We start from the raw sequence: 27,902 nt of genomic DNA on the forward strand, positions 1-27,902 counted from the left end.
CGCTTGGCAGGCACTGTGTGTTTCACATGGTTTCATGATGGCAGGGATCAAGCTGGACATTTACTATGCCTTCCAGCCTTCAAGCTCCACTTTTTTTTTTTTTTTTAAAGATTTTACTTATTCATTCATGAGACACACACACACACACACACACACACACACAGAGTTAGAGACACAGGCAGAGGGAGAAGCAGGCTCCCTGTGGGGAGCCTGATGTGGGACTCAATCTCGGGTCTCCAGGATCAGGCCCTGGGCTCAAGGCAGCGCTAAAGCACTGAGCCACCTGGGCTGCCCTCCATCTGCCTTATATCGTGTACACTATTGACAAATGAGACTGGAACGAAGTTTTTGGAGTACTATTCTAAAGATACAGATCCCTAACCATGATAAAACACCACATTCACCAATTTATGAAAACTGCCATCTATCAATATTACCAGAAGACTCCCTCCCTCTAGTTTCTGGATGACAAGTCTGTTAGGAAGCCAGAACGGGGCTGAAGCTGTGAAGACAGTAACTACTACTGCACCATGGCTACACATCTGTATCAACTGCCAAGAGTTACGGACACTGTCTACTACCCAGAGTACTTGCTTCTTTAACTGAGACAATGAAAATGAACACAGGTATCTGATGACCGCATCTTGAAGCGCTTAATACCTAGAGCTCTGCTAATAGCTGGTGAGGCTTCCTGGAGGGACATCACCGACACTCCCTTGCTTCCCTTGGAGACCACCCCCCCCCCCCCCCAACACACACATCCCATTTACCAAGGTGCTACTGCACCTGCAACGGGCACAGAGCATCCTGTCCTCTCACACCTGGTGGCAGCCATGGTTCAGAAACTGTGTCGAGTGGCTCCATCCCACATAACACAGCCAGATAACCTCTTTCCACTGCAATTATGGAAACAACTGATCACATGGCTTGATTACAGAAGTTCTGATTAAATGATGGATCATGGTTGATAAGGGAAAACAAACTCCTCAAGATCAAGTAGCAATGTCTGAGCAGGATGAGAGAGGCAGGTCAGCCAGATAGGAAAGGACACAGCTCCAGACTCAACCAGTTCTACACTGGCCCCAGTACTCTCCAGTTACACACCTCTGGGTGGGTTGAGCTCACCTCTGAGCTCTGAGCCTCAGGCTCTGCTCTTGTGAGGCAGGAGGCAACAGCAACCTGAGGTCACTGAGAATAAATGAAATCCCAGCCCTGTGATCGGTACTGATGAGGATCACAAACTGAATCTGTTTTAATTCAGTGAAATGTCAATTGCAAGTGTTGCCTCCTATAAGAAATTCTGCCAGCTATAAACATGTCCCAGTGACCCCACAGCCATAAGACACACAGGGGACAAACCTGCTGCTTGGCTAACATCGGGAGGATGACATCTGCTATCTGCCGAGACAGTCGCTTCCACTTATCTTCATTCTCCTTGTGGCACTGCTGTAGAACCAGGATGAACATCTCCAGCACCTGCAGGTGTGGGGCAAGGGCAGGTCAGAGCACCTCCTGGCCAGTCATGCTTGCAGAGCACACTGACCCTGGCTCAGCGGGAGGGCTCCAGGATACAAACACGATCCCCAAAGAGGGCCTAAAGCACCTGATGCTACCCTGACCCAAGACACGTTAGAAACCAGAAGAAAATGCAAGGGGCATACTCTAATTGCACACTCCTTAGGATCATTTGCCATCATTATGCTTCTACGCCTCTATGGAATTTACAAGATTTTATAATCAGAGAAAAGGCACAAAATGAAAATCAAATTTCTATTAACCTTTGGAAAAATGCAAACACAGCCTGACTAAACTATTCTGCAGATGCCTCCTGACTTTCGCTTACATTAATTTCAAGTCTGTGTTTTTACAAAGCTAACCTACTAAGTAGCATTACTTTCAGAAGAGTTACCCATGGTCGAGCAGGAGTTTATGAGTGATCAGTCCTAGGCGGAGATATCTAAAAGTCTGTTTTAGTAAACAAAGTTTTATCGGCACACAGCCATAACCCTCATGAACACAATGGCTGGGGCAGCTTTTGTCCACAACAGCTGACCTGGGATGCTGCAACTGATGCCCTAGAGCCTGCAAAACTGAAAATACTTATCATCTTCCTGTCAACAAAAACCCCTATCAACCTGACCTATTTAAAGCTCAAGGGCTACAAAGAGAGCCATGCCAATCTAAGTCCACTCTCTAAGAAGTCTGTCTGCCCACGCCCTCCACAGCTGCCTCTCAGAGGGAGATCTGTACTCCCTTCCAACTCTCCTCAGCAAAGGCTAGCCAACCCTCTCGGGCCTCTTGAGAAGCAGACAAGAGCTCCTTGGGCTCATGTGGCTGATAGGCCACTCTCCAGGCCTTCCTCCAACCCAGTGTGCTTTGTACTTTTCACTGTAATTATGGGATTTAATTAAACATTACATAGATCAACCAAAACGATAATGTACAAAGAAAGTGTTTCTATGAAAAAGCTTATGACTTTAAGATTCAAAGACAAATAGCTAACAAGAATTACAAAACAGTGAAAGCCAGGTAAGCGCACAAGCTGAACGGCGTCACTGAAGAGGCTAGGTCTCTGCACTGAAGCCACCCCAATCGGCCTGGAATTCCCACTCCTCCTTAAGGAAAACAAATCTACAACCAGCACAGAGGATAAGACCCTGGCCCTACCTCAACATATGGTAAAAAGATGTACAAGGAAAGTCTTTAAATTATTTCAGATGTGAGTTTATTTTTTAAAAGATTTTACTTCTTTGACAGAGCACAAGCAAGGGAAAGGGCAGAGACATAGCCAGAGGGAGAAACAGACTCCCCACTGAGCAGGAAACCTGATGCAGGACTCGATCCTAGAACCCCAAGATCATGACCTAAAGCCAAAGGCAGACGCTTCACCTACTGAGCCACCCAGGTGCCTCTCAGATGTGAGATTTTTAAAATCTTTTAAAATCTTTTAACCTTTTAAAAGATTAAAAATCTCTTAAAATCTTAAAATCTTTTAAAATCTAGAATTTTAGAATTCTAACATTTTGATGAATGTCAATGAACTGATTTTTGGTCGTTTTGGAAAAGAGGGTCTTCAACTTATTTACTTCCTTGAATGACCTCGTGACTGTTAGCCAGGTGGCAAATGACCTCCCCACGTGGTTATATGGCTTTAAAGACCAAGCCCTGGCAGGCTTATTCTTCCCGGGCATCTCCCCAGACTGAGAACTCAGGGTGGCACAAATGATCATCCACTAATTAGCAGACAGGAGGCCTCCCCCTGCAGAGACAATGGGGTGCCAAGGGTAGCCCCAAAGCCTCCTTACCTGATGGTACTGGATGAGTCTCAGTAACATTGACACCACCACCTCTTTTTGGGTTTCAAGCTCTTTTCCTGCATCGGCTTTATTGGTTCCTCTCAGTACAAAGAGATCATGGACTATGGGCTGCAGGGCCGGTATGGCTGTAGTGTAAAAAGGCAGGTTTAGAAGGTATCACACACCATTTATGGGGCAGACAAAGCTTAACACCTCCAAAATATGTCCAAAAAATAAGAAAACCCTAATCCATATATAGCTTATAATAAAGGATAAATTCAGGTTATCAGTGAGTGCTATGGATTATCAGTATATCATCATGGAGACCATAGGTTATCCTCTGCCATGTATTGATAATTTTGTGAAATCTTAAAAAGAAAACTAGGGTGTCTGTGATGTAACATCATTTCTGAAAAAAAGAGACACAAATTCAAAAGTCAAATTCAAACTAAAATCCTTCAACTAAAATAACAACCTCCTATTCTAATGTGTACTCTACTGAAAGATTTACCTGAATTAGATTTCTATGCCCTTTTAAGTAATAACTCACTCTCATTAGATAAAGTTTTTCCCCCAAGTCTTGTCTTTATCCGAAATAGCAAAGTGGATTCCTCAGTCTAACATCACTACTGGGACGAACCATAAGAAACACCTTTCATTGGGAAGGGTGTGGCCCAATCATGTTGCTGATGTCACCGCAAGTCACTGTCAGCCTAGTGGTACACGCGCATGCGCGCGCGCACACACACACGGGCACACGGACCCTCAGTGCCACACACACACACACGGCATACTTGCTGGCTGTTCTACAGATGACCAAGCTTTCTATAGAAAGTACAAGGGTCTGTCTGCCCACTGATTTTTTATCCAAAGATCCTCTAATCTAGGGAGCTTTAGTCATCTCTCTATTGGACATCTGCACCAGGCCCCAAATTCCATACGTGGACAAGTGTGAACTTTGGCTGAGGCAGGAATCTCAGCCCTTGTGAGGCCATGGCAAGTTGAGTCCAGTGACTGTGAAAATCAGATGGTGCTCTATGTCTAGTTCTCAACACATTACCTGCTTTACTACAAGCACGTGGAACAGAGAATGCTGCACACCACAATACCCTCCTCCCACCTGGGGTCTGCAAAGGCCTTAGGATATACCCTTACCAAGCTCAAAAGCCTACTGATTCCTGACAGTGGAGCCAGAGAGGAGTCAGTAGGAAAATGCTGGGAGGTCAGTTTGAAAAGTTCAAGGATTTACAGTTTATTCTTAAAACCATAACTTTCTTGCACAGGTGGGAGGAGGCAGCTTGAGCATCTGATCACTTTCTGTGCTCAGTAAGGCCTCTATAAATAATCAGGCACAACAGAATTGTCCTGAACCCAGGCCAAACCACTACTTCCAGTACCACTGTGCAACAAACCAAGTGTCCTTAGACAAGCTGCATTTTCCGGTTTTGTGTGTTTCATGTAATTCAACAAAAGTATTTCTATTAGACTCTACCTATACCTCAGGTCACCTGACTGCTGTGCTTTTCCCCTTAGGAGATTATAAGCTCCTGAGAGTAAAAGGGGGCTCTCTTTTCATAACACTTCTAACCAGTATGCACATGCACACACACTCACAGACACACACACATGCACACACATGCATATATACAGCCTACAAAGCACAGAGCAGCTGTGGATACAGTTGGAAGTTGGTGTAATGAAGACTAACACTGTCCAGCACATCATTACTGACGACCACAGGGAAAGGTTTGTCCCGTTACCATGTGTCACAGCCTTCCTCCCACTGGCCATGATGCCATCACAGAGCTGAATGATTTTAGGAATTCCAATGATCTGTTTTGAATGATAGCGTTCATAAGATAGTAATACCAGGAAGAAAAAGATGTTTGGAATAATTGCCTCTGATTCCCTAGAAACAAAAACATCCATTTAGATACTTCCTTTTAAAATTAAATACTGATCAATATAAACAACATGAAATTACTCATGATTCCAAATTTAGAACAAAAGGGAAAGGGACAGGACGAGGGGGCTGTGGAGCAGCAAGTGAGGAGGGAGAGGGAGAGAGCGAGCAAGGAATGAGGGGACAATGGGGAAGGCTGAGGGAACGTCCCCAGAAAGCTCCCAACACCATGGGATGCCCAGAGGTGCTATCTTCTGAGCTCTTTTTCTGCCCCTTCACTCTTCAGCTGAGGAAACTGAGGCTCAAGGGAGAAAAAGTAACTTGTCTCAAATCAGAGTCAAGATGTCACCTGATTGGAGAAAGAAAGTGCTGGATCTCTAGACCCAGAGGCGCTGAGAACACAGCCTTTTTCACCATGTCTCTCACACTAAGAACAGCTGATCCCCAACAACACGGGTTTGAGTTGCACGGGTCCACTTACACAGGGGGTTTTTATAAATACAATATTAGACTGTAAACGTATATTATCTTCCTCATGGTTTTTTTAGTAACATTTTCTTTTCTCTGGCTCACATTACTGTAGGAATATACATGATATGTAGAACATATGAAATAGGAGATTGTTGACATTGTCTGGAAGGCTTTGGTCAACAGCAGACTCCAGTAGTTGGCTTTTTGGGGAGGCACAAGTTAAAGGTAGATTTTGGAGTGTGCAGGGGTGGGCAGCCCCAACCCGTGTCATTCAAGGGTTCACTGCAGTTCAGCGACTCAGGAGATCTCATGTTCAGGAACTACACTGAGATGCCCATAACTGGCACAGGAGAAATGTTAAGGCCTCCCTGTCCAGCAAGGGGAAGCTGCAATATCAATCAGTGAAGTGCACAGTAACCATCTATACTGACGATGGCCACATCTAAAACATGTTTTCTCTAAGAAGCTCAAAACATCAGTGTCCCAGCAGATAAGACTGCAGTGAGCAGTCTGTCCTCATAATTAAATACTCTGAAATGTGAAATGAAAACTGACAAGTGTAATTCCAGACACAGCTATTTCTAAATGATCTTGAGACACTTACCAATTTTTAAGAGAAACAAAAACACACAGCATGTTAATCAGAGTTCCACCTAAAAAAATATCTAGCAAAAATGCTTAACAATCCTTTAAAGTAAATATTCATCTTAATAATCTAAATCATACATAAATATGTAATAAGGACAAAAAATCTAAAATAACAAAATGCTATTACCTGAACTGGCCTACTTCAATGTACTCAAACTGCTTCAGCACAAATCCAATAAACACCTACAAGCAGGAAAATAAAATTTTCACATCAGCAAAGTGTACAAACTAGGTTACTTTTCTCTCTACTTATTTGTGTAAATCTTTAACCAGGTTCCTGATAGTAGGTAAACTTGTTTCTATACAAGAACTCAGATGTATTCTTCCAGACTAGATAATTCAAGATACTTCCACAAATCCCCTTAAGAACATTTACTAAACGATGGGGTGGACACTATGGAAAAATAGATCACACCCTCCAGAAGACCAAGCAGTACCAAAAAGACACATGTGGGGGCCGGGCTCATTCCAGCTCTCACACACTGAGCAGCACGGATGCCCTGAAACTTGAATCTGGCTTAATAAGAAGATACACACGTCAGTCCGCCTTCCCCTACACCCCGATATTCAAAGAAGCGATGCAGGGGGCTGGTGCCTAACAGGAAAGGGACCCTAAGCACAAAGGGCACGGCATTTCAGGACTGGATTAGAGCCAGTTTCATGTCCAACTCTTCAAGCACCTGCACCCTCCCAACCTCATGCCAGGAACTTTACCTACCCATTGTTTGCTCCCAGCCCTTGGGCCTGATGCAGACAGAGCAGATACTCAACAAATCATGATCTGGATTGAATTAAATGGTCTGCCCGGTCTCATTTTCTACTGTCATCATACTGAAACCCTCAGGACTGGGGATAAAGGGCACTAAGTGATAAAAGCAAATCCAAACAAATGTGAGGCCAGAGCACTTGCAGCAAGAAAAAGCCAACACCACCCCATAAAAGGAGTCTGGAAACTGGCTCCACTGGAGTGTGGCCCAGGCGCACTGCAGAAACAAGGACAGCATGGAGGAGCTCTGAGGCCGGCCCCTCTCCCTGTCTAAGAGTCAGTTGGAGATTTTAGGAAGATAGATGAAAGCAACAAAGGTTACACTATTTCTGAAAAGAGAGTCTATGGAGAAGGACTAAAGAGAGAATGTGATCCAACTAGAGACAGCCCAGAGAGTAGCCCCTCACTTCAGCAGGAGAAAGCCTGGTTCTGCCTGTAAGGAGTCATAACCAGATGCTAAGGAGATGGTGGGGTGCAGTCCTGGATGGAGTTGATGGCTCTGTATTCCTAGAGCAGCCCTCATATTGGGCCCAGGCTTCTGCTCAGAAGACCCCCAGATCCCCTTATTGCTCAAGCCCCTGTCAGTATGCACCTGCCTCCCTCTGGGTCAGCACCGCCCGAGGCTTCAGGTGAGGATTCTCCTCCACTGAGACTCCTGTGTCAGAGGAAAGGGGGTAATGTCCCCAACCATCCCCAAGTGAGCATCTTCCCCATGGAAGGGGGTGGCCCTTTCAGACGATGTGCTTCTGATAATTCAGCAGAAGGAGGATTACTCCAAACATCAACCACCATGAAGTAGCTTCAAGCTCTCCTTCATCAGAAGACAGCCTCCCAATACCGCTGGTGGGAAGATGAGCACTTTCTCTAGGAAGTCCCTTTAAGAAGAACACTGGTGCCAATAGTAACTACAGACAATGCAGATACTGCGTGTACACCAATGTCTACAAAACGTTTCCCACCTCACCTGGGAAAGGAGCCCAAGATCACGGCCCAGCAATGACAGTCACATTTCCATGACCTAAAGGCAATTTTATCTGTAGCGAACTTAGCTGGCATGACTCCTGTTTTCAGAGTTTGCGTCCCTAGGGGCGAGGACTCCAGAAGCGCTTCTCCACAGTAGCCACACCAGGAAGGCTAGGCAGCTGAGTCCCACTCGTTGAGGGAGTGTCAAAACCGTGCTGGTCAGACAGGCACTAGGAGGGCCTCTAACACAGCACCAGCTACTGTTCCCTTAGACCACATTCCCTTTTACAGACACATGCTGACATCAGCTTGTTTGAAACTGGATGCCATAATTGTTAATCTGTTCAAAATAAATCCCCACATTTTGTAAAAATGCCCCCACCAACAATTAAGTCTTAATTGTATCTTACAATTGCAATACACTAATTTTGGGGTGGGGAGGGTGAGTGAACAGGAAGACCTGGCACACGAGTAAAGGCCACCCCAAACACAGCCCCACCCAGGCGGACAGTATGTGGGGCGTGTGCACCAGGTCTGGGCATCACCCAGTGTATGAAGTAGGGGAGAGGCAGCGACTGGTGCAGCAACAGCAAAGCTGCACATTTCCCGAAGGTGGGCTTCAGGGTCTCACACGTAACCTTTACTGAATTAGGAAGAGCAGTGGAAGACAAAAGCTGAAAGTGACAAACCTGATCTGAGTCCAGAAGACAGTAATTGACCCGTAACTGAACCAGCTGTGCCAGCAAGTCTAAAACCTGCCTCTGCAGCTGCACAGACGTTGTGGTTGTGTACTGTTTTAAAGCTTTTATAACCAGAGGCTCGAACAAACGTATGTGATTATGAATAGCATTCTATGGGGGGAAAAAAAAGAACAAATTCATGAGTTAGCCTTCAACTGAAAACTTCAAGCAGCCGACCTGGCAAGTGCTGGGCTTGATCTGTGCGTCTAGCATGGGAACCTGCCACTTCCCACTCACCTTATCTGCACGGTTCTTAGTGGCACTCGTGAGGTTGGTCTTCAACTGCGTAGACACCTTCTGAAGCACATCAAACCACCTGCCAGATGGGAAAAAGCAAGTGAAGAATGGCTCTAAGTCCTCTCCTGCATTCCCGGCCACCCTCCAAGTCAGGGAGAGCCTGGGTGACCACGTGCACGGCGGCATCCACCTCTCTAACAGACGGCCAGGCTACCTCAAGACCACAGTGGGCCAGGAGCCCCAAGCCTTGTCTCTGGTAGCAGGCGCTTGGAGAGAGCTTACTTGGTGCAGGAAACCCACCACCACCCATCCCAGGCTGCAGTGAGGCCAGAAGGGGGACGCCCACTTGAAAGATTCAGTGACTCAGAAGATCTCACTTGATTTTCTTGGAAAAAAATATCTTTAAATATTCACGTTAATTATACACTTTCAAGAAATTCATACAAAATTAGATGACAGTAACACACACATGCTTCCTTACGTTTTTACTTACACCCCATAGTATTAAACAAGGTATCAAAAAGATTTATTCCCAAGAACTGGATATATAGGGAGTACAGCACCAATGAAAAGCCCAGAATAAGGACATTTTCCTTGGTTTCTAACTCTAGTATGTTCAGTGTAGCTGTTTTATCACTCCATGTCAGAGGAAAAACAAAGAATTCTCTTGTTACTATACCAAATAGCAACCCAAATATCCGCTAATAATCATGGTAATTTAAACAACAGCTACTATACTCCAGGCATCAAAAACACAACCATAAATTTAAATGAAGATTTTAGCCACAAGGTTATAAAACACCAAGTGCTGCTACAGGACTCTTCTATGCCCTTCAAACACCTTTAGGTGCCACGTGGAGGCTGTGCTTTCACCTTAGTGTAGACCTGAGAGGTGCCGCCCCGCCACGGTCCCTGCAGGCAAAGGTGGTTTGTGAGCACTGGGAATGGGTGGTTGCCTGCTCTCAGCTGCCAGCCCGTCCCACTCCATGGTCAGGACACAGTCTGGCTGCCTCACAGTGAGTGTGCCTAGTGTCCTGCTCCTGCCCAGCATCGTCCCCACAGGCCATCTTACTCACTGAACCACACACTACTTTGAGGGCAGGGCCATGCCTATAGCATCTTGGTAACAATCATACTTTCCAAACTTCTTGGGCATAGCAGAGTATGAAAAGATCATGGCTAATTTATATTTTACTTTTTATAAACTATTTACCGCTCTGTCTACCAAAGATGCCTCCATGACACTACCGCCTGGCCAGGATGGGAAGGTTACCCTGATGTGCCGTGGTCCTGCTCCGTCTGCACCATGGTCCTCAAGCTGGCATCGGCTAAGGCCTGGGTGAAGTGGGTGTATGGAGCCATGAAACAGTAATGATACAAGCCTGGTCTCACGCTGGACGAGCCCAGACGCTGTGCTCGGCCTTGAGACTTGCTGGGGTTGGAAGATAAGCCATCAAACTGGGAGGCCAAGTTTGTCCCAAAGAGAGTCTTCAACAACTAGAGTGGAAGAATTGAAGCCATCAGCATCTGACTTAATACAGCGTGAACAACACACAGAGAATGTCCCAGGCAGATTATCAACCTAGCTAAAACTAATAGGGCATGCTAGCAAAAATTCAGACTGAAAATCTTGCTGAGAATCATTAAGACTACCATTAAGACGGTATGAGACAGCTGTTGTGAAGGGTGATGTAAGTCATAAAGAAGTCATAAAGTTGGAGCCTCAACTTTCTCTCTGATTCTCAATGAGGTCCAGTTTTCTGAACAAAATCCTGGAGGGACACTAAGCTGCCGTCTCCAGTGATGGGCCTCCTCCCACAGGGGAGTAGGAAAGGGACCTGTCTGCCCAATAATAGAGAAGCCAACAGGGACGGGCGCTGCCAGACACGTCCCCAGCCACCACCTTCTCAGTGACAAGTAGCATTACGCCCTCTTGCCCAGAGTTGGGGCTTTAAAGGACAGGACAGGAAAGGACTTTCTTACCTGTTGAACACAAACAGTTGCCATCACTGGTTCTCGACTGAAACAGGATTTCAGATACCCTAGTATCTCCTCAACACACTGCAAAACAGTATATAATAAGACATTGAAGCAAACAACTCACAGAGGGCTTGTTACGGCTGTGAGCCCTACATAGACATCAAAGACATGAGGCAGCTTCTGCGTAAACCATGAGCGTCAGTCCACACAAGAGGAAACTTGCAGTCTATCAATGTGGACAATGTCAGCAGAAACCAAGGACATCCAAGGAGCTCCTCCCTCCAGCCTTTCCATCGTGCATTACCGTCGCTCACTCATCCACTCGCCTGCTCAGAAACTATTCACCAAGTATCTACTCTCCCTGTGTTTAAGATAGGAATCCAGAGTGTACAGAGAAGTCAGAAGCCCTGTAGATGTCCACCTGAACATAAGATATGTGCATTCTGTGTGACTTACTACAAAACATCCTACAAGTGTCTTACAGCAATCTGCAATGAAATGGCTGCCTTCGCATGACTGCTCTCACAAACTACTTTTACTACTCTAAAGAATGAGATCCAAGGCAGCCAATGTCTTTGTGGGGTGTTGAGAAGGATGAAGACACGAACTGTCAGGATCCTGCCAGTCCAGGCACTAAGCACCAACGGCACGACACCTCAGCACCTACCAAGTCGCCAGCCACTGCTTCTAGGGCTGGAATTCACACCAACTAGATTGAAAATGCCTCTCATGAAACTTGGGACAATTTCCTGTACTAAAAAACAATAGACTTTTGTTGGTTTCAAATAGTATTGGACCACATATTTTTAATATTCTGATTTACTCAAATTAGACTCTTAACCATTCAACGTTGTATTCTGCAGGGCTGAATTTGTTACATGGTGCTTTTTGGTTTTACTAGCCCATAGCTGGTACCTAATAAATATCAACTGAAAGAATTACAACTAGAGCTTTCAGATCACAGTTTGTCTAGCAAAGGACCATATCTCCTAACAAATAGGCATGGAATACTTGGTGGCACCAAACACCACAACAGGCAATAAAAACTGCTGAGGAAGGAAGTCATGGTAGCCTCAGAGAGCATGTCCCAGCACAGGCACCAACATGCAGTGTAATACAGACAGACTTCTATTTCTGGTGAAACAGGGCAAGGGATCCATTTATACTTCCATCCAAACAACCAAAAGCAGCATCAGATAGAGGGCAATGGCAGTGACCAGATGCCCAACAGCAGGGACTGAAGGACAGCAACCCCTGGGGGCAAGAACAAAAGCAGCAAGCCCCACGCTGTTCTGCCTGATGAGAGTTTCCAGGTAGGAGGAAGAGAGGCAACACAGTCCAGGGACCCCAAGCCAGGAGGAGCTGTGAGTCCAGGGAAACTGAAGCAGCGAGGGTTCTGAGGGCAGCCCGCCAGCCAGACAACTGCCCAGAGAGGGCTCTGGAGAGACGGGGCGGGGGGGTCAGCAGGGAACTAGTCAACATGCTTTGTGAGGAAACCCCCCGAGGCCAGGGGAGAATCACCAGAAAGGGTTACGGGGTAGTGCCTGGCACCCACAAAGGGCTAAGGACACTTACTGTTCCCCCCAAACCGAGAAGAACAGGACCTCATGGGGCACCCGGCCTCTGTGGTGGGACTAATTAGCCCCAGACTAAGCAGTGCTCCAGCCCACCTAACATCACAAATCCAAGGACCAATTCCCACACAATATAACCTATCTCAGAATAAAGCTCAAAAAGATTTACAGGAGTACAAAAATGCCTAGCACCCAACATTTCATAATGCCTGGCATCCAATCAAAGATTAGCAGGCACACAGAGACAGCAATACATGATCTATAATGAGTATAATCAACTGGTCAAAAATGACTTACAACAGATTTTAGGATTAGCAGAGAATGACATTAAAAGTCATTTTGACAATATTCTATGTGCCCAAAAACTTAAATAGAGACATAGGAGATGGAAAAAAAGACCCAAATCAGACTTTTAGAGATAAACCACCATGTTGGTGATGAAAGTACATGAGATGGGATCAGAGCTCAGACGCTGCAGAGGGTGAGATTTGAAAGCCTGCAGATACAGCGATGGAGCTCCACAGATGCAATACAGGCAGAAAACAGTAAGAATGCTGACAGAAACCTCAGTGAGCTGCATACAGGACAATTGTAAGCATTCAAATATTCAGATAATTAGAGTCCACTTAGAAGAGAAGAAAAAGCAGTGGGCAGGACCAGAAAAGATATTTCAAGAAATCACGGACCCAAGTTCCCAAACTTCAGGAAAACAATAAAGCCAGAGATCTCGATTCAACAAATCCAAGCACAAAAAACCTAAGGAAGTTACACTGAGGTACATCAAAATCAAATCACTCCAAACCAATAAAGTGTCCAGAAGCCAGAAAAAATATGATAATAACATGGAGAGAAATTAGGGGTTACACAGAAAACGTGTACAAAATAATGCCCAAAGAAAATCCCGACACCCAGATAGGAGCATGTAATACACTCCAGTCACATAAAGATGGGGTAAACAAGGTCTAGGAAAGAGGCAAAATAAGAGGATTCTTTGTCAAGGATGTAAAATTAGGATTATTTTTCATCCACAGTGTTAATACTTAGAAGAATGAAAGAAAACAACTCTATTTTTAATCCTAAATTATTCTTTTGCTTCAGCTTCTATAATCAGATAAGCTCACAGAAATCCGAGGAAAAGCTGCCTGTATATTCTGCAGGTCGTACTCTTGCTCCCAAGCTATGTGGCTCAGGCCCCTAGTGCCCGAGGCGGCAACTCTGCATCTTGTGGCGGCTATTTATGGATCTACGGTCTGATCTTGCCACGTGGGCTTCTGGACATGCTTCCCCTCAGCTGGGCAGTGCATCTAGCAGGAGGGGGTCCCAGCCCTGCCCACACAGTGATCAGCCCAGGAGTCTGTCTGCTCACACATGGCCAGTGGCCAAGTGCAAAGAAAAACTGGGGCTGGTGGTGGTGGTGGTGGGGGGGGGGTCCGGTACTCCTACCAACAGCCTCATCGAAAAGACCAGGAAGGAAGATTCAGCAGTTAAGCAGAAGAGGCTCCCAGAGCACCAATAAGGGGATCCAGGAAAAGCAAAAACTGCCACTGAAACAGGCTTTTGTCACCAAAGAGCAAAATAGATCAACTCAGAGCACAGACAGTACAGGGGAGCAAACTATCTTTATCTGTAGACAAAGCTAAAGGGCAAGAGGCTTTGGCATCCAGTCACGCCTGCCCCAGACACAAGGGGCCTCAGAGCTGAAGTTACCACACACTCCTTGAAAGAAGAAAAAGAAATATAAGCATATCCCTTTTTCAGGAATATCAAGACCCCCTACTGCCAACCTTCATTAGACTGTGACTTGTTAATTATTTCCTTTCATGTATTGGGATAAATGCACCATTGGATGAATTCCCTGGCTACCACTGCAGAATAACTATTTCTATGTGGCAGTCATAATAAAAGGATAAAAAGAAAAAAGGAATCGTGCTCCTAGAAAATGAGAAAATACAAAAACTACAGTCATCTGAATTCCAAGAAAAAGGAAAATGTTATTATTTTAAAAATCTCATTTGGTTTTTATTCCAGTATATCTAACATTCAAGGTTAAAATGTGTTATGTTTCTCATTTTGCTAAAACATGTTATATGCACCCAGCCCACGGGCCACAAGGCCTATTGGTAAGAGAGAGGAAAAGCCAGGGGTCACCAGGACCGATGACTGTAAGGGGAGAGAGTGCTGAGCATGCAGAGGCGCAGCCTGGGCAGGGTGGCTGGGGGGGTCTCACCGAGAAGGCCATACTAGAAACAGCTCTTCTGACCAGTTTCACTTTGAGGGACAAGTGACCCTCAATCAGAACAGGACACCATCTAGCCAGTAAAAAGCATGCATGCACTACACAGACGTGAAAAAATCATAGGGAAGAATTGAAAAGAAACCGTATATGATTGTATCATATACAATCACAAAAACCAGGTAAGTTTTTATGAGTCAAAAGAAAGATTCAGAGAAATAAAAACAAATGAACTTCATGAGCATACCATACTTCACTTGCCAGAGAGACATGTTTAAGTGGGAGCTACCCACGGCTCCCTCTGCAACCCAGCAGAAAGTAAGATGGCCTTGGAGCCAGCAGGTGGACACACGGTCAAGCGACTGGAGGGAAGAGCTACCTACAGGCCCCGGGATGTGGGCACCTGAGATGGGAATGCACTTGAAATCTCCAGGTGTCTGAGTACTTCCTTATAAGATGAGGGGGAGGGCATTCAGGGTGTGGAGCGACCCCAGCTCTGCTGCTTCCCACAGCACCAAAGGAGCCAGCCATGCACCCTCACTCAGTGTTGTCACCCTTTCTGCCTGTGAAGATCAAATTAGAAAACAAAGGACTGTCACCAGTTTAAACCCACTAATATTCTAGAATAAACTGGGCCTAAGCTAATATACAGAATAGCACTGAAAAGAGAACAGAGGTAGAACACCCCTAATCTGAGGCTAAGACCAGTATCAGAGTCAAGAGCTAATGCAGCAGCTACCACCTTCTGAACATGCCTGGACTTTGGGGTTCCAATCCCACAGGCCCTCATGTCAGGTACAGCTCAATGACAAGAGATGAAACACACACCTTCCCGATGTCCTGCAGCGTGGCCAGCTCCAGGATCTGAGAGAGAACATCCAAGGCAGAGCGCAGAAAGCCCCCAAACTTTTCAGTGCTGTTCTGAAGATCCAAGGTAACCTTGGGAAGGTGAGGAAAAGAACACAGGATTACTTGTACCATCCCACCTGTCATCTGCAAAAGACACGTGCTGTCTGCATGGCGAGAGATGTCCCACTATGCAACCCTTACACACTCACAATGTGGGCTGTTTGTTTGCTTTAAGCACTGGGAAAATGCCTCAGGGAAGAAACTAACCTTCCAGGTCGCTATATCAAACCGTCATCTTTCAGAGGCATCTTTCAACTTACATTGATACTATTGAAAGAATCAATTTCTGACCTTCTAGGAGATTAAAAATGTAAATATCCATTATAACCAGTATCTGATAAACAGCATATCAAAAACTATAAAATATACATCTTGTTCCACATACATTCCCAAGGAATCATCATCAAATCCAGAAACCGTCTTTCAGTCAGGCTACAGCAAAATACTAAATTCATCTTAAGGAGGATTAAGTTATGATTCTAAAGGGCCCAGCTGAATGAAACTATCCAAGTCTTCCACTTAACGGACTGAGAGGTCAGGTCCGAAAATATAATATGAAAGAACAAAAGCAAGGAAGAGATCAACTACGAAAATAAAACTGGTAGAAACCCTGCAAAATGCTACAGCAGAAAAAGGAATCTGTTAGGTAAGATCAAATCAGTCACCCCGTGATGAAAGAGAAAGCACTCTCTGGGCCACAAGATGACCACCAGGCAGGCCCAAGTGTTGTGGCTGCTCGTGTCACCATGAGGTGGCTTCCAACAGGCTGAGGAAGGCTAAGTAGGGCCTTGGGGACAGATGACTCCGTGCAGCTATGTCCCAAAGAGGTAGGAGGGAAGAGGCTCACCTCCAGCAGGCACAGCAGGATGAGGGGGCAAGGGTGTACACAGAGGAAGGCCCATCTTGAAGAACAGAGGGCACAGGTAAGAACCAGGGCCTCGGGCTCAGAGGGGAGCTGAGAGCGGAGCCAGAGTGGAGGGCCATGCACAAGGCAGCTCAGGAGAAGAAATGAAGGAGATAGATGGTGTGACAGATCTCACATGTGCCAGGCACTCCAAATACACCAACCAGGTGGGCATCTGGGATATGGTGGGGGGGGGGGGGGCACAGTGCACGGGGTACAGCATGGAGCCCAGTACATCCTGGAGGGGAAATGATAAAGATGGAGCAGATGCCAGCAGCATCAATAGGGCCCCAGGATCCAGGATGGGAGTTGGGAACAGGCAGAAAAAAAAAAAAATACTTTCTCTGTGTGGGATTTCCAACATGCCCCCTGCTATTTGAGTGGGTGACATGAGAAACATAGGCTACAAAGAGCCTCTGAATATTCTGTAAAATGTGGCTGAAGACTCTTATCTTTCAAATTTATCAATAACCTTCAGAAAAGAAGCGAGATAAGGTTTATAAATGCTTTTCAAAACAACTGAGAAATACCTATTAGTAACAAAAGATGATAAGAATCTGGAGATACATTTATCAACAAATGCACAAGATCTATGTGAAATAATACTCAAAAATCCTTCTTAAAATTCTTTGGATTTTATGTAAATCTGAGCACATAGAAGAAGGTTTCAATAAACAAAAAGGCACCTACACTCTGGACAGGTGGATTTATTTATTTATTTATTTTTAAAGATTTTATTTATTTATTCATGAGAGACACACAGAGAGAGACAGAGACACAGGCAGAGGGAGAAGCAGGCTCCATGCAGGGAGCCTAACATGGGACTCGATCCTAGGTCTCCAGGATCACACCCTGGGCTGAAGGCAGTGCTAAACCGCTGAGCCACCAGGGCTGCCCTGGATAGGTGGATTTAACACCTAAGGTATCAGTTCTCCCTGAACGAACCTACAAATTTAACATGATCCCAGTGGAAATATTCTCAGGATTCTTTAGAACTAGATTAGCTTACTCTAGAGTGTACACATGCAAAAATAAATAAGAAAGAATATCAAGAAAAAATTTTAAAGCAGGATAAGGGAATTGACCACGTCAAAAAACATACCATGGGGATGGGCAGTGAAATGAGGAGAGTACTTGATGGGATGAGTAATGGGTGTTATACTATATATTGGCAAACTGAATTTAAATTTTAAAAAATGTAAAAAAAAAAAAAAAAACGTACCACGGAGCTACATTATCCGCATGTGTGCTTCTAACAGATGAACAGGTGGACAGATGGAAAGACTCTAGTCCCCAAACAGTAAATGAAAAACAAACCCACAAGATTTTAATATCTGGTAAAGGTTGTATTTCAGATCAATTAGTGCAGAAAAATGGATTATCTGGGAAATAGTGCCAGGAAAATCCAGCAGGCAGGTAAGCAACAAAAAGCCCTAAGAGAAGCCATGGGAGATTTTTCCTTAATCATCTCAGAGTGATGAAGCCCAAAGTACAAAACGTACCTGTGCAGAAATGTCAACAGAACACACTGCCCTCCTTCCAGAAACCTGGTTGTGAGGCTGGCCCAGGGGGGGTATCTGCTTACTTGGCCAGTTGACAATTCCTTACGCTGATGTGAAACCTTCCCTGCTAGGGCGGCTCCCCATGCCTGGACTCTCTGAATGAACATCATGTTTGAGGCTGCACATCTGTATTCCTCTGCGAGTCTAGGGTTTTGCTTCATGTCAGGCAGAGGAAGCTCCGTAGCTGGGGGACAAGTGTGCTCTGTCTGGTCCTCATGGGAGACAGAACACAAGAAGCCTGCACACAGATTCCTGCACACTGCACCCAAGTGTCCTTCCCACATGGCGATAAAGAATCCCAGCTATGAGAATGACTAAACGCCGAAGCCCATGAATCCTGCTAGTGAATCCCCGAACGTGGGGGTGGCCTGGGGAAGCCCAGACACAGCACCAATAAACTAGAGAGATCGTTTCTCCAATTTTTATATGATGAAAGCTACCCTAAACAAAGCTGAAAGACAAACCTTATGTGTATGTACACAAGCTACAAATCTTAAGAAAAACATCCATACTCAGTCAGAAATTTGTGTCTGTGCACATTTTTACAAAAGGACCAGTACCTTATAGTTGGCGTGAGTAGCTTTCAGGACATCGTGCAATTTGAGATATGAAGGAAGGTGACAGAAACTCCCCAACGACGAGGACTTATTTGCTGTAACAGGTCCTGGGGCATCAGATTGTCGAGAGGCTTTAAAACACATACAAAATACTCTTTCAGCCCAAAAGCAGACATTTGCCAAATTTAAAAGAAATGACTTGCAATAATGGATTTTTAAAGGTATTCTGATAGAATAAAATTCAAAATTTTCCTTTTTAATTAGAATAAGAAACTGACTAAAAAACAAACAGAATCGGAGTATCTCTCCAAAAACAATAAAGTGAGAAAGAGAAATAGCAGCGTAATGCTATTGTTTGTGATAGCCTAGCTGCCTGTATGCACCTCAGAGGAGCTCCTCAGCTCGTTGGTGCCTCCAACCCCTCACCCAGCCTCACATAGGTTCCCAGCCATTTGCAGGGCTGAGCCCAGGTCAACATGGGCCAGCGGCACCGTACACCAGCAACATGCCTGAACACTGGAAAGGGCACACACGCTATTATGAAACCAGTATTAAATATTAAAATGTCAACCAGTAAATAAAACTATTCTCATCAAGTTTTCAAGATTTTTGACTTGGAGCCCTTAGTTTACTTAAGCCACCAGAAAGATTATCAGTGACACACAGATAAGTTATATTTGCCAAGTTGTGAAGCTTTCAAAGGTGGCAAAACTTCCTGCGGTGCCCCAGTCAGTCCTTAGAAACCAGCACCTTTTAAAAACCCTTAACATAATGCTTCATAAAACGACTGGGGGAGTTGCGACTGTCCCAGGGTCTGGTAGGAGTACAACAGCACAAGCCACTTCCTGCTCTGCCTGGCCCCACCATACTCTCCCGTGGCAGCCAGGTTGGTGGGAGCTGCAGGGTACCCCCCCAATCTGGCTCCTCTGTTCTAGGCTCTCCCAGGTGTGGACGCCCCTCCACGCATCGGAGTTGGTCAGGTTCCGCTCAGATGATTGCTCTCCACTTGAGCAGTTTCCATCTTCAGAGTCTTCACATGTCAGAACCAACTACTTCCTCCACTAGCTCTGTCCCTGGCCATCTATACCACCTCCCTGACTAAAACTTGAGGTCCTTTCCAGCTTTCTTTTTCAGGGAGAGGCAGGGCAGAGAAGACAGAGCAGGACTGCTTGCTAGGGGCCAGCTGCCTGCCCACTGCTGTGGCCACGTTAGCCAGCAATATAGAGCAATGCACAAGACCAGAATGTGGTCTGCACACATTTAGGAATTAATGTTTAATATCTGAAATTACACTAGGGAAACTCTTTCTCTGACTTCATTCACTTCTATGTATTTTATTTCCTGAAACTACCAAACTATTATATTTAACCTGGAGTGAATGTGAGCGTGAGCCCTAAATCTCAGTGACACAGATGGCACCCCCCACAGTCCCACCCCTCCCCATTGTCATTTCATACCTGGACTGGCTTCGCTGCCTTTCTTGGGGCTCAAGGGCACAGAGGCTGGCTCTCCAGGTTCTTTCTCCTTTCCCTTCCGTCGGATGGGACTTAGGGAAGGAGGGTTTGTCAGAGACGGCAAGGCTGCCTACAATAAAAATGAGTCTCTGTGAAGGAAGCCAAACCGACACGTAAACTGAAACTCACATATGTAGTTTCCCATTTCTTAAGCAGAACAACCCATGCAATCGTTTTCTTCTCTGAATCCTCACTGACAGTTCGGACATGGTCCATCCATCATCTACTTTAACCCACACAGCCATCACACGTGGCAAGAATTGAACTTCCTAACAGGTGTGTTGTGAAATGGCCAAGGATGCAAGGACCCTCAGGGAGCCAGGCAGGGCCCATCCCCTCCGGCTATAAGCAACCAGGCCACTCTGTGGGAGCCAGGATATGAGAAAGGGTACAAAGCAACATTTTGAACTCCATTTTCCAAATGAGAAAATGGACTCAGAGTAACTTATTCAACATCAAGGCTAATGAGCAGCACAGCGAGGAGTCCACAGACACAGTACGCAAAAGACACGTTGTGGGAGGGGTACAGTGAGGACCACAGGGACGTACACATCAGGCCCCAGCTCTACTCCTCGCACCACAATCTCAGAGAAATGAATGGAGGGGGACAAAAGGCTGCCCTCAGGAGAGTGGACTGAAGGCACCAAGGTCAGAGAGTCCAGGACAGGGGCCGCTGCAGCTGGAGCTCCTGCCAAATGAGAGAAGCCAGGCACAAAAGATCATGCAGTCCCTTCTCACGAATCATCCCGAATGGGCAGGTCTATAGAAACACTAAGTAGGTGGTGGCTGCCTGGACCTGGGGGCCATGGGAAGCTTGGAGGTGACACCTAAAGGGCACTGTGCTCCTTTCCAGGTTCTAAATGGACCATAGTGATGGCCACAAGACTGTGGGCATACTAAAACCAACTGAATCCTATTCTTCGGACACGTGAGCTATAGTTGAAGGACATTAACAATGCTGTCTGGAGGAGGAAGTGGGGAAGAGAGGCAGCTGTCATACTCCATTCAGGCCACTAGTTTGCACCAGAACAGTGGCAGCAAAAGCACAGAAGTGTGTGTATTCACCTACGTGTGTGTATTTGCACCAGTTTGTGTACATGTACACACATGTGTGCACATGCATATATGGGTATTTGCAAGATATTTTGTAGGGAAAACATGGAATGAACAAGCAGAACTGAGGTACTGTTTCTAGTTGACAAAGTACAAAGTGAGGGGAACATGGCAGGCACGGGCAGGGGTGAGGCTGAGCAGCTCAGATTCATGCTGTGTCTGAGATCCGCAAGCCATCCACGTAGACAAATAGCATGTTTCCAGATTGACGCTCCAAAGACAGAGCTGGGGTCTCTGACATGTGAACATTGAGGACCAGAGCAGACCTGACAACCAAGCTGCCCTGTCCCGTGTCCCACTAGAGCCACGGTCCACACGTGGCCATTTCAACGTAATGACAATTAAAAGAAAATTAGAAGCTCAGCTCCCCAGCCGCACTGGCCATGTTTCAAGTGCTCACTCGCCACATGTTGTTAGTGGCTACTGTCCTGGCTGGCACAGACACTGGACATTTCCATCCTTGCATAGAGTTGTACTGGATGGTATTGGCCCTGGAAGTATCAAGAAAGAGACCAACCTAGGACAGAGCCTGGGAGCCATTTGTGGTGGGCAGAGAGATGAAACCACGAAGTGCCTGGGAAGCAGAGTGGCTAGAGAAAAACAAGAGCCAACCCAGAGGCCAGTGGGCATGCCTATGTCAGGACCAGCGTGGTGGCACCAAGGGAGGGAGAAAAATGAGACAGGACCCCAGGGGTACCCATGAAATGCAAAGAATGATCTCAGGAGGAAGGGTGGTTACGGAGAGTGATGACCAAAAGCCAACTGGCCAGGGATTAAAGGATCAATGGCCGGAGCAGCAGACCGAGCCCAGGCCAGCATTGGAGCAGTGAGACACATGACTCCTCAGAGAAGTTTGTAGTGAGGGGAAGACCAAAAGGCCGCTAACAGGGAATGTGAAATTAGAAGAGTTTTTTCATGATGAACGTAAATTGAGACGGAAGACTCAGGGGAGAGCATATATCCAATATATAATCAGATATAATTATAAATAAACTCATCTCTCTTAAATTCACTGTGCAAAGAGTTTACCACTTGTTTTTACATTGATTTTGTGGAACTGTACTTCACAGAGAAGCAAAACAACTTGCAAATGTTCTAGGAGATAGCAGATGAGTTACCTAAGTCAACAATTTCAATCCTGAGCTTTCCTGGCTAACGATGAAAGCCTAAAAAGCTAGCTAGTTCTTTCCCTCTTAGAAATGACAGCAACTAATGACGGTACTAAGAGAGCTACAAAGTTGATGACACATTTTGGTGTTAAATTTAGAGTCACTGCATGAGCAATTTTGTTTGTTTAAAGCAGAAGAGAATAAGGCAGGGGCAGGTGAGTGAGGAGAGGCAGGTCTGGCGCCCACAGGGCCACTGAGGCTGTGTCTGAAGTTACCTTTATTGCTGGTCCGGGAGCCACATCGTCCAAGACGTGAGCACAGATGTTAATCACCTTCAGCAAGTGGGAGAAGAGCTGCTCCACCATGGGCACCAGGGTCCGGTCACCCAAAGCTGGCCAGACCTCTTCCTGCTTGGAGGTTGCTGGGTTGGCCTCCTCTTCAGAGGTCCATGAACTTCTCAGAGATTTGGGGGCACTGGCTGTGACATGGCACAATGGGGGGAAGAGAAATCACTAGGGAAGCTCAGTCACTGAGACACTCTATTCCGAGGTTGCTGCGTATCTCCACTTGATGGCCAACAGATACCTCCTGCTCGCCAGGAACCGGATTTTCACGAATGTTACCACCGTACGTGCACCTACCCAGGATGTGCCCTCCGGATCTTTACAACCAAAGTCCCATTGGTGGCCATGGCCTACTGACCTTGCCCTCCAGCTTCTTCCAGTCAGTGTCCTCCCCCACAGTCCAAGGCCAAGATCTTGCTGAGATCTCTCTCACCTCCACTGCACCAAGAACCTCCCAAGTGGGTTTCCCTACCTCGTCCTCCAAGCCACACTCAAGCCAGCTAAGGGACCAGCTCCACTGCTAGCCCCTCCATGAGGCTGTTCCCAGACCTCCCGCAGCAAACACCACAGTCCTCCTGAACAAGGACTTAATGAGGTAGCACTGCATACCCATCAAGTTCAGTGGCCTCCTTCTTCACCAGCCACATCCTCTGTCCCCTTCCTCCATCCTCATCCTCACCTGACATCCCAAACTACTTACAGTCCTTAAATGTCACATAATTTTTCATGTCTCCATGCCTTCAAACAAGCTACGCCCTCCATCTGATGTGCCTTTTCCCACTAACCCATAAATCCTGTTTCTTGTCCTGGTCCTCCACAGGAGTGATTACGACCACTCTGTGCTGCCACTGTACTTTCTTGTACGTGTGTCACCCATTGAACCCACGAGTGACTTGAGAACAGAGCCCACATATCATGCTTTCGTACAGACATGGTGCCTGGCATATGGTGCTCACTGAAATTAAATTAGAAACGAGTTTACCTGTAGCTAAGGGGCTATGCAGGGAAAGAGCTCCTTTAAACTACTCAGCTCAGGGGCAGCCCGGGCAGCTCAGCAGTTTGGCACTGCCTTTGGCCCGGGGTGTGATCCTGTAGACTCGGGATCGAGTCCCATGTTGGGCTCCCTGCGTGGAGCCTGCTTCTCCCTCTGCCTGTGTCTTTGTGCCTCTCTCTCTCTCTTTCTGTGGCTCATGAATAAATAAATAAATAACCTTAAAAACAATTAAACTACTCAGCTCAGAACAGCTGCCCACAGCACACACCCATGCTGATCACACTAGACATTCTGGCTAGAGGATCGAACCATCACTGGCAATGACCTCATGGTATTTTCCTTCCATGTGCTCACCACCCCACTCATCAGAAGGAAACCCAAGCTACAGACCTGAAGTCCCTGTTTCAGCTCAGTACCAATACCTGCAAGTAAGTTTCCGGCTAAAACCAAAGCATCCTGATGGGCAGAGAGATCCAGTGGGAACCAAGCAGACGAGAGCAAGGTGAGGATCATCGTGGCCATGCCAACAGTACAGCTCTTTCTAGACTCATCTGAGGTGCTTAGTGGAGGCACCCTGGAAGTGAAAATTTGCCAGGTCAAATGATGAATACCTTAAATCGAACAATCTTGCCTTCTTGTAATGAACCAAGAAGGCGGTGTGTCACCCTACATTTTATACCAGCTCATAAAGTGATTTTACTATTGTTAATTAACATCCTTCCTGTAAACAATCTTTGAAAAATGAAACCAGGTAGCAGATGTGATTAAAACTATGGAAACTATATTTTTTAACTTTTTAGCTTTCTCTGAATTTTGACTCAGCATATTTTACTCCAATCCCAGAGTTGCTTTAAGTCAGGTCAGAGGCTGGATCTATGCTCAGTAACCACCTGTGGACAAAGGGAAGTAACCCTTCTAGACCAGAGGATGCAATCCATCCACCCTAAGCAAATGTTAGCTGGCCATATGCTGACACACACCAGAAATTTGCACTTAATTCTGAATAGGATGGTGAGTCACCAAAATTTTTCTCAGCAATCTGTACACATAATAAAAACTTATTCCTTAGCACTGTAGGAGATTCAAAACCATTTCACAGATGCTACTATGGCCATCTACTGGAAGAAAATCATTTTTAAATGGAAACTGCTCATATAAGCTTCACAGTCCCTATAGAATCATGATTCTATATGACAGGTCACATCTGATTTCAAACAAAAAATGTTTCTAAACTTCTAGTACATAGTGTAGAATTCTGGGGAAAAAAATCAAGCCAATTAGAAACGTTTTGCCAGCATGTGTGAATTCTCCAAAATGAACCTAACAAATGATACCCTGAAATCCTCCAAAGCACTTAAGAGTGAGCACTTGACACCCATGAGAATGACAGCAAATCCAGATTTTCTGAGAGCTCTATCACTAGTTTCCCACACAGCTGACAGGACAGAAGCAAATATCTCATTAGGTATTTTTCCAAAAGGTCAAACTGATAAAAGATTGAAGAAAGAAAACATGGGATTCCAATAGCAATGTCTGTATCACACAAGTATAGATAACTGTGTCATGAGAACAATACATACCCACAATGCCAACCTAAACTCCAAATGCAGACAGGAAAGGCAGTTGAAAGGAGACACAGAGCTTCGCAGCATCCAAACTAAAGGAGAAAAGAATAGTAAAATCACAGCCATGCACAAAAAACATTGATTAAATTGAACCTCCTTCATCAAAAGTACAAACACTAACGATAAGCTATCTGTCCTACCATGGTTCTAATTCATCCTTCAAAGACAGAGTAGGGATGGGAAACAAGAGGCTGTACAGAGGGACCATCACATGCCCTGAGGATACGCCAGCAGCTGGAATGGCAGCGGTCCTGCTTCCCCTCTGTGCCTGGAGCACCCCTCCTCTCCACCCTGCTCGCTCCTGCACCCAAGCTTGTTGATGGCCATCTCCTGACTAGACTGCAAGCACCACAAGAACAGGGACCCTCTTTGTTTGCATCTCAAGCCTAGAACAGCGCACGACACATGGGAGCCACAGTAAATACAAATAAGTCAAGTTTATGATATTTTAAATAAATCAAGGGAAGACCAAACCAGAGAGGCCAAACAATACTAATTAGGTTAAAAAGGCACATATGGGGCAGCCCGGGTGGCTCAGCGGTTTGGTGCTGCCTTCAGCCCGAGGCTTGATCCTGGAGAACCGAGATCAAGTCCCACATCAGGCTCCCTGCATAGAGCCTGCTTCTCCTTCTCCCTCTGCCTATGTCTCTGTGTGTCTCTCATGAATAAATAAATAAAATCTTAAAAAAAAAAAAAAAGGCACATAGGTACTTAAGACAGCTTAATCCTAATTGTTGGCGTTTTCTACAACAGGTAAGCATTTCTTCTGTCACATAAAATAAATGTTAAGCATTAACCTGGAACTCAGCAAATTAACACTACTTTGCATAACGTTCTCTATTTCTAATGACGAAAGTTACCTTTGTTCGTTTTAAAAAACTTATAAATATCTAAAAAAGGTAAAGAAGGAAACAAAAATCACAGTCCTAAAATTCATTTTGGCCATTTTCTGCCAGTCAGTTTCCTGAATATGTAAGAATGTCCACACGTGAACAGGACTTCACAACAGAGATCGGGCTACATGCAAGCACCCCAGGCCTCTTCCCAGTCTGTAACTATTATAATCCAAATCCATCCTTCTATAGCATAAAACATCCCCTATAGCATGTTAATAGGTGCATAATAAATACGCTACCGTATATGGAGTTTCGCCGGAATCAGAATTTAATCATCTGTGCATTCTTGGATAGCACGGTTCATTCCCAATGTCATCGTCACAGATAATGATACAAGTACATTACACAAACACTTTAGCTGGTATTTCTGATTCCTTCTCCTTGGTGAACATCACACATCACTGAGGCAGTTCTATTGGAGGTATTTCGAACTTCTAACATGTTACCAACTCATATGGCAGCTTTTATTCTCAGTTTCATGTCTTCTGTATTGGCCGGGTATTTTATAATGAGCATGTAGTACTTTCATAAGCAGAAAAACAAACCGTTGCTTACATTTCCATTAGAATAAACCCAGATTCTGCTCCCAGAAGCACAAGTTCTCAGTGAGCCCTGTGTTCAAGAGCTCTCACACAGCAACTCACCATGAAAACCTGGCTGCACGAACCCAGAATCAATTCTGCAAAGCCAACCAAGGAGACTTACTGTGAGCGCGCGTGTGGTTGACGTGACCAATTCACGGGAAACTGCCGCAATGACTCTGGAGAGGTTGTTTTCCACAGTGACGTCTGTCATGCTCGGTAGTAAGTTATAGCCTCTGTAGATTCTAATGGGAAAGACATGGAGACTAAAAACTACTATTAAAGCTTATGGTACTTCCAAAATTCAAATGGCACTTCAAAGTTTAAGATTAAAGCCCATGAGATGTTACAGCAGTTTTGACTTTGAAGTGAACAACAGACTGGACATGAACCACATATCACTACAGTGGTGGCACAAAGTCCCCTCCTGGTCCCAGCTCATCCTGAACACCTGCGCCACAGAGCCCAGGTAGCACTGCCCAGCCATAGCCTTGCCTGCTTACCTGCCACCTCTCCATACATCCAAAGCAACTATTTTTCAAACTTTTAAGCTGGGAAAAAAAAATCCTTCTTGAAGCTACTTCTGATTCCAGGGAAGAAGAAAGTACTCGTCCCACTGTGGGGCTGCCAAGGTGCTTCCCAACACTGCATTCATGGCACATACTGATTTCAACCCCTTGTTGAAGTTACATACAAATTCTAAGTCACCCACCCTGTAAGCGGAGCCTACACAGGATTAGTGCTGGATTCACTTCTGAATCCCTTAGTGTCCTCAGAACTCAACAACAAAACTCAGGAGAAGACTTCTTTTATCTTCCCACATCAATTCTCAAAAAGCTGCTAGCTAAGGTGCAAAACAGTGCTGCATCACTGGCCATGGTGTTTTCCACCCAAGAGCCAAAGCAAGACAGCCAATGTCCAAAGGCCAGACTAAGTTTGAAACTGGGAAGACTTTCAAAGTTTTATTGAGATACCAATTTGAA

At 45.5% G+C, this 27,902-nt stretch overlaps 1 protein-coding gene across 3 annotated transcripts in view; it reads right to left on the minus strand.

Moving 5' to 3' along the window:
- The window catches only part of HTT (huntingtin), a 144,450-nt gene that overhangs the window by 58,389 nt on the left and 58,159 nt on the right, over positions 1–27,902 (minus strand). For 2 of the 3 annotated variants that reach the window (XM_049108566.1, XM_025437991.3), the window contains 15 exons: positions 27,044–27,164; positions 25,398–25,474; positions 24,240–24,391; positions 22,755–22,957; positions 20,201–20,327; positions 18,747–18,874; positions 15,640–15,750; positions 11,008–11,085; positions 10,298–10,521; positions 9,025–9,103; positions 8,737–8,898; positions 6,446–6,501; positions 5,057–5,205; positions 3,306–3,442; positions 1,360–1,476 (listed from right to left, as the gene is read on the minus strand). In XM_049108566.1, coding sequence (XP_048964523.1) covers positions 1,360–1,476; positions 3,306–3,442; positions 5,057–5,205; positions 6,446–6,501; positions 8,737–8,898; positions 9,025–9,103; positions 10,298–10,521; positions 11,008–11,085; positions 15,640–15,750; positions 18,747–18,874; positions 20,201–20,327; positions 22,755–22,957; positions 24,240–24,391; positions 25,398–25,474; positions 27,044–27,164 — 1,921 coding nt within the window. The remainder of the gene's footprint in view (positions 1–1,359; positions 1,477–3,305; positions 3,443–5,056; positions 5,206–6,445; positions 6,502–8,736; positions 8,899–9,024; positions 9,104–10,297; positions 10,522–11,007; positions 11,086–15,639; positions 15,751–18,746; positions 18,875–20,200; positions 20,328–22,754; positions 22,958–24,239; positions 24,392–25,397; positions 25,475–27,043; positions 27,165–27,902) is intronic. The other variant, XM_025437992.3, reaches the window with a different exon arrangement.

The sequence above is a fragment of the Canis lupus genome, chromosome 3 (genome assembly GCF_003254725.2).
Source record: "Canis lupus dingo isolate Sandy chromosome 3, ASM325472v2, whole genome shotgun sequence".
Classification (NCBI taxonomy): domain Eukaryota; kingdom Metazoa; phylum Chordata; class Mammalia; order Carnivora; family Canidae; genus Canis; species Canis lupus.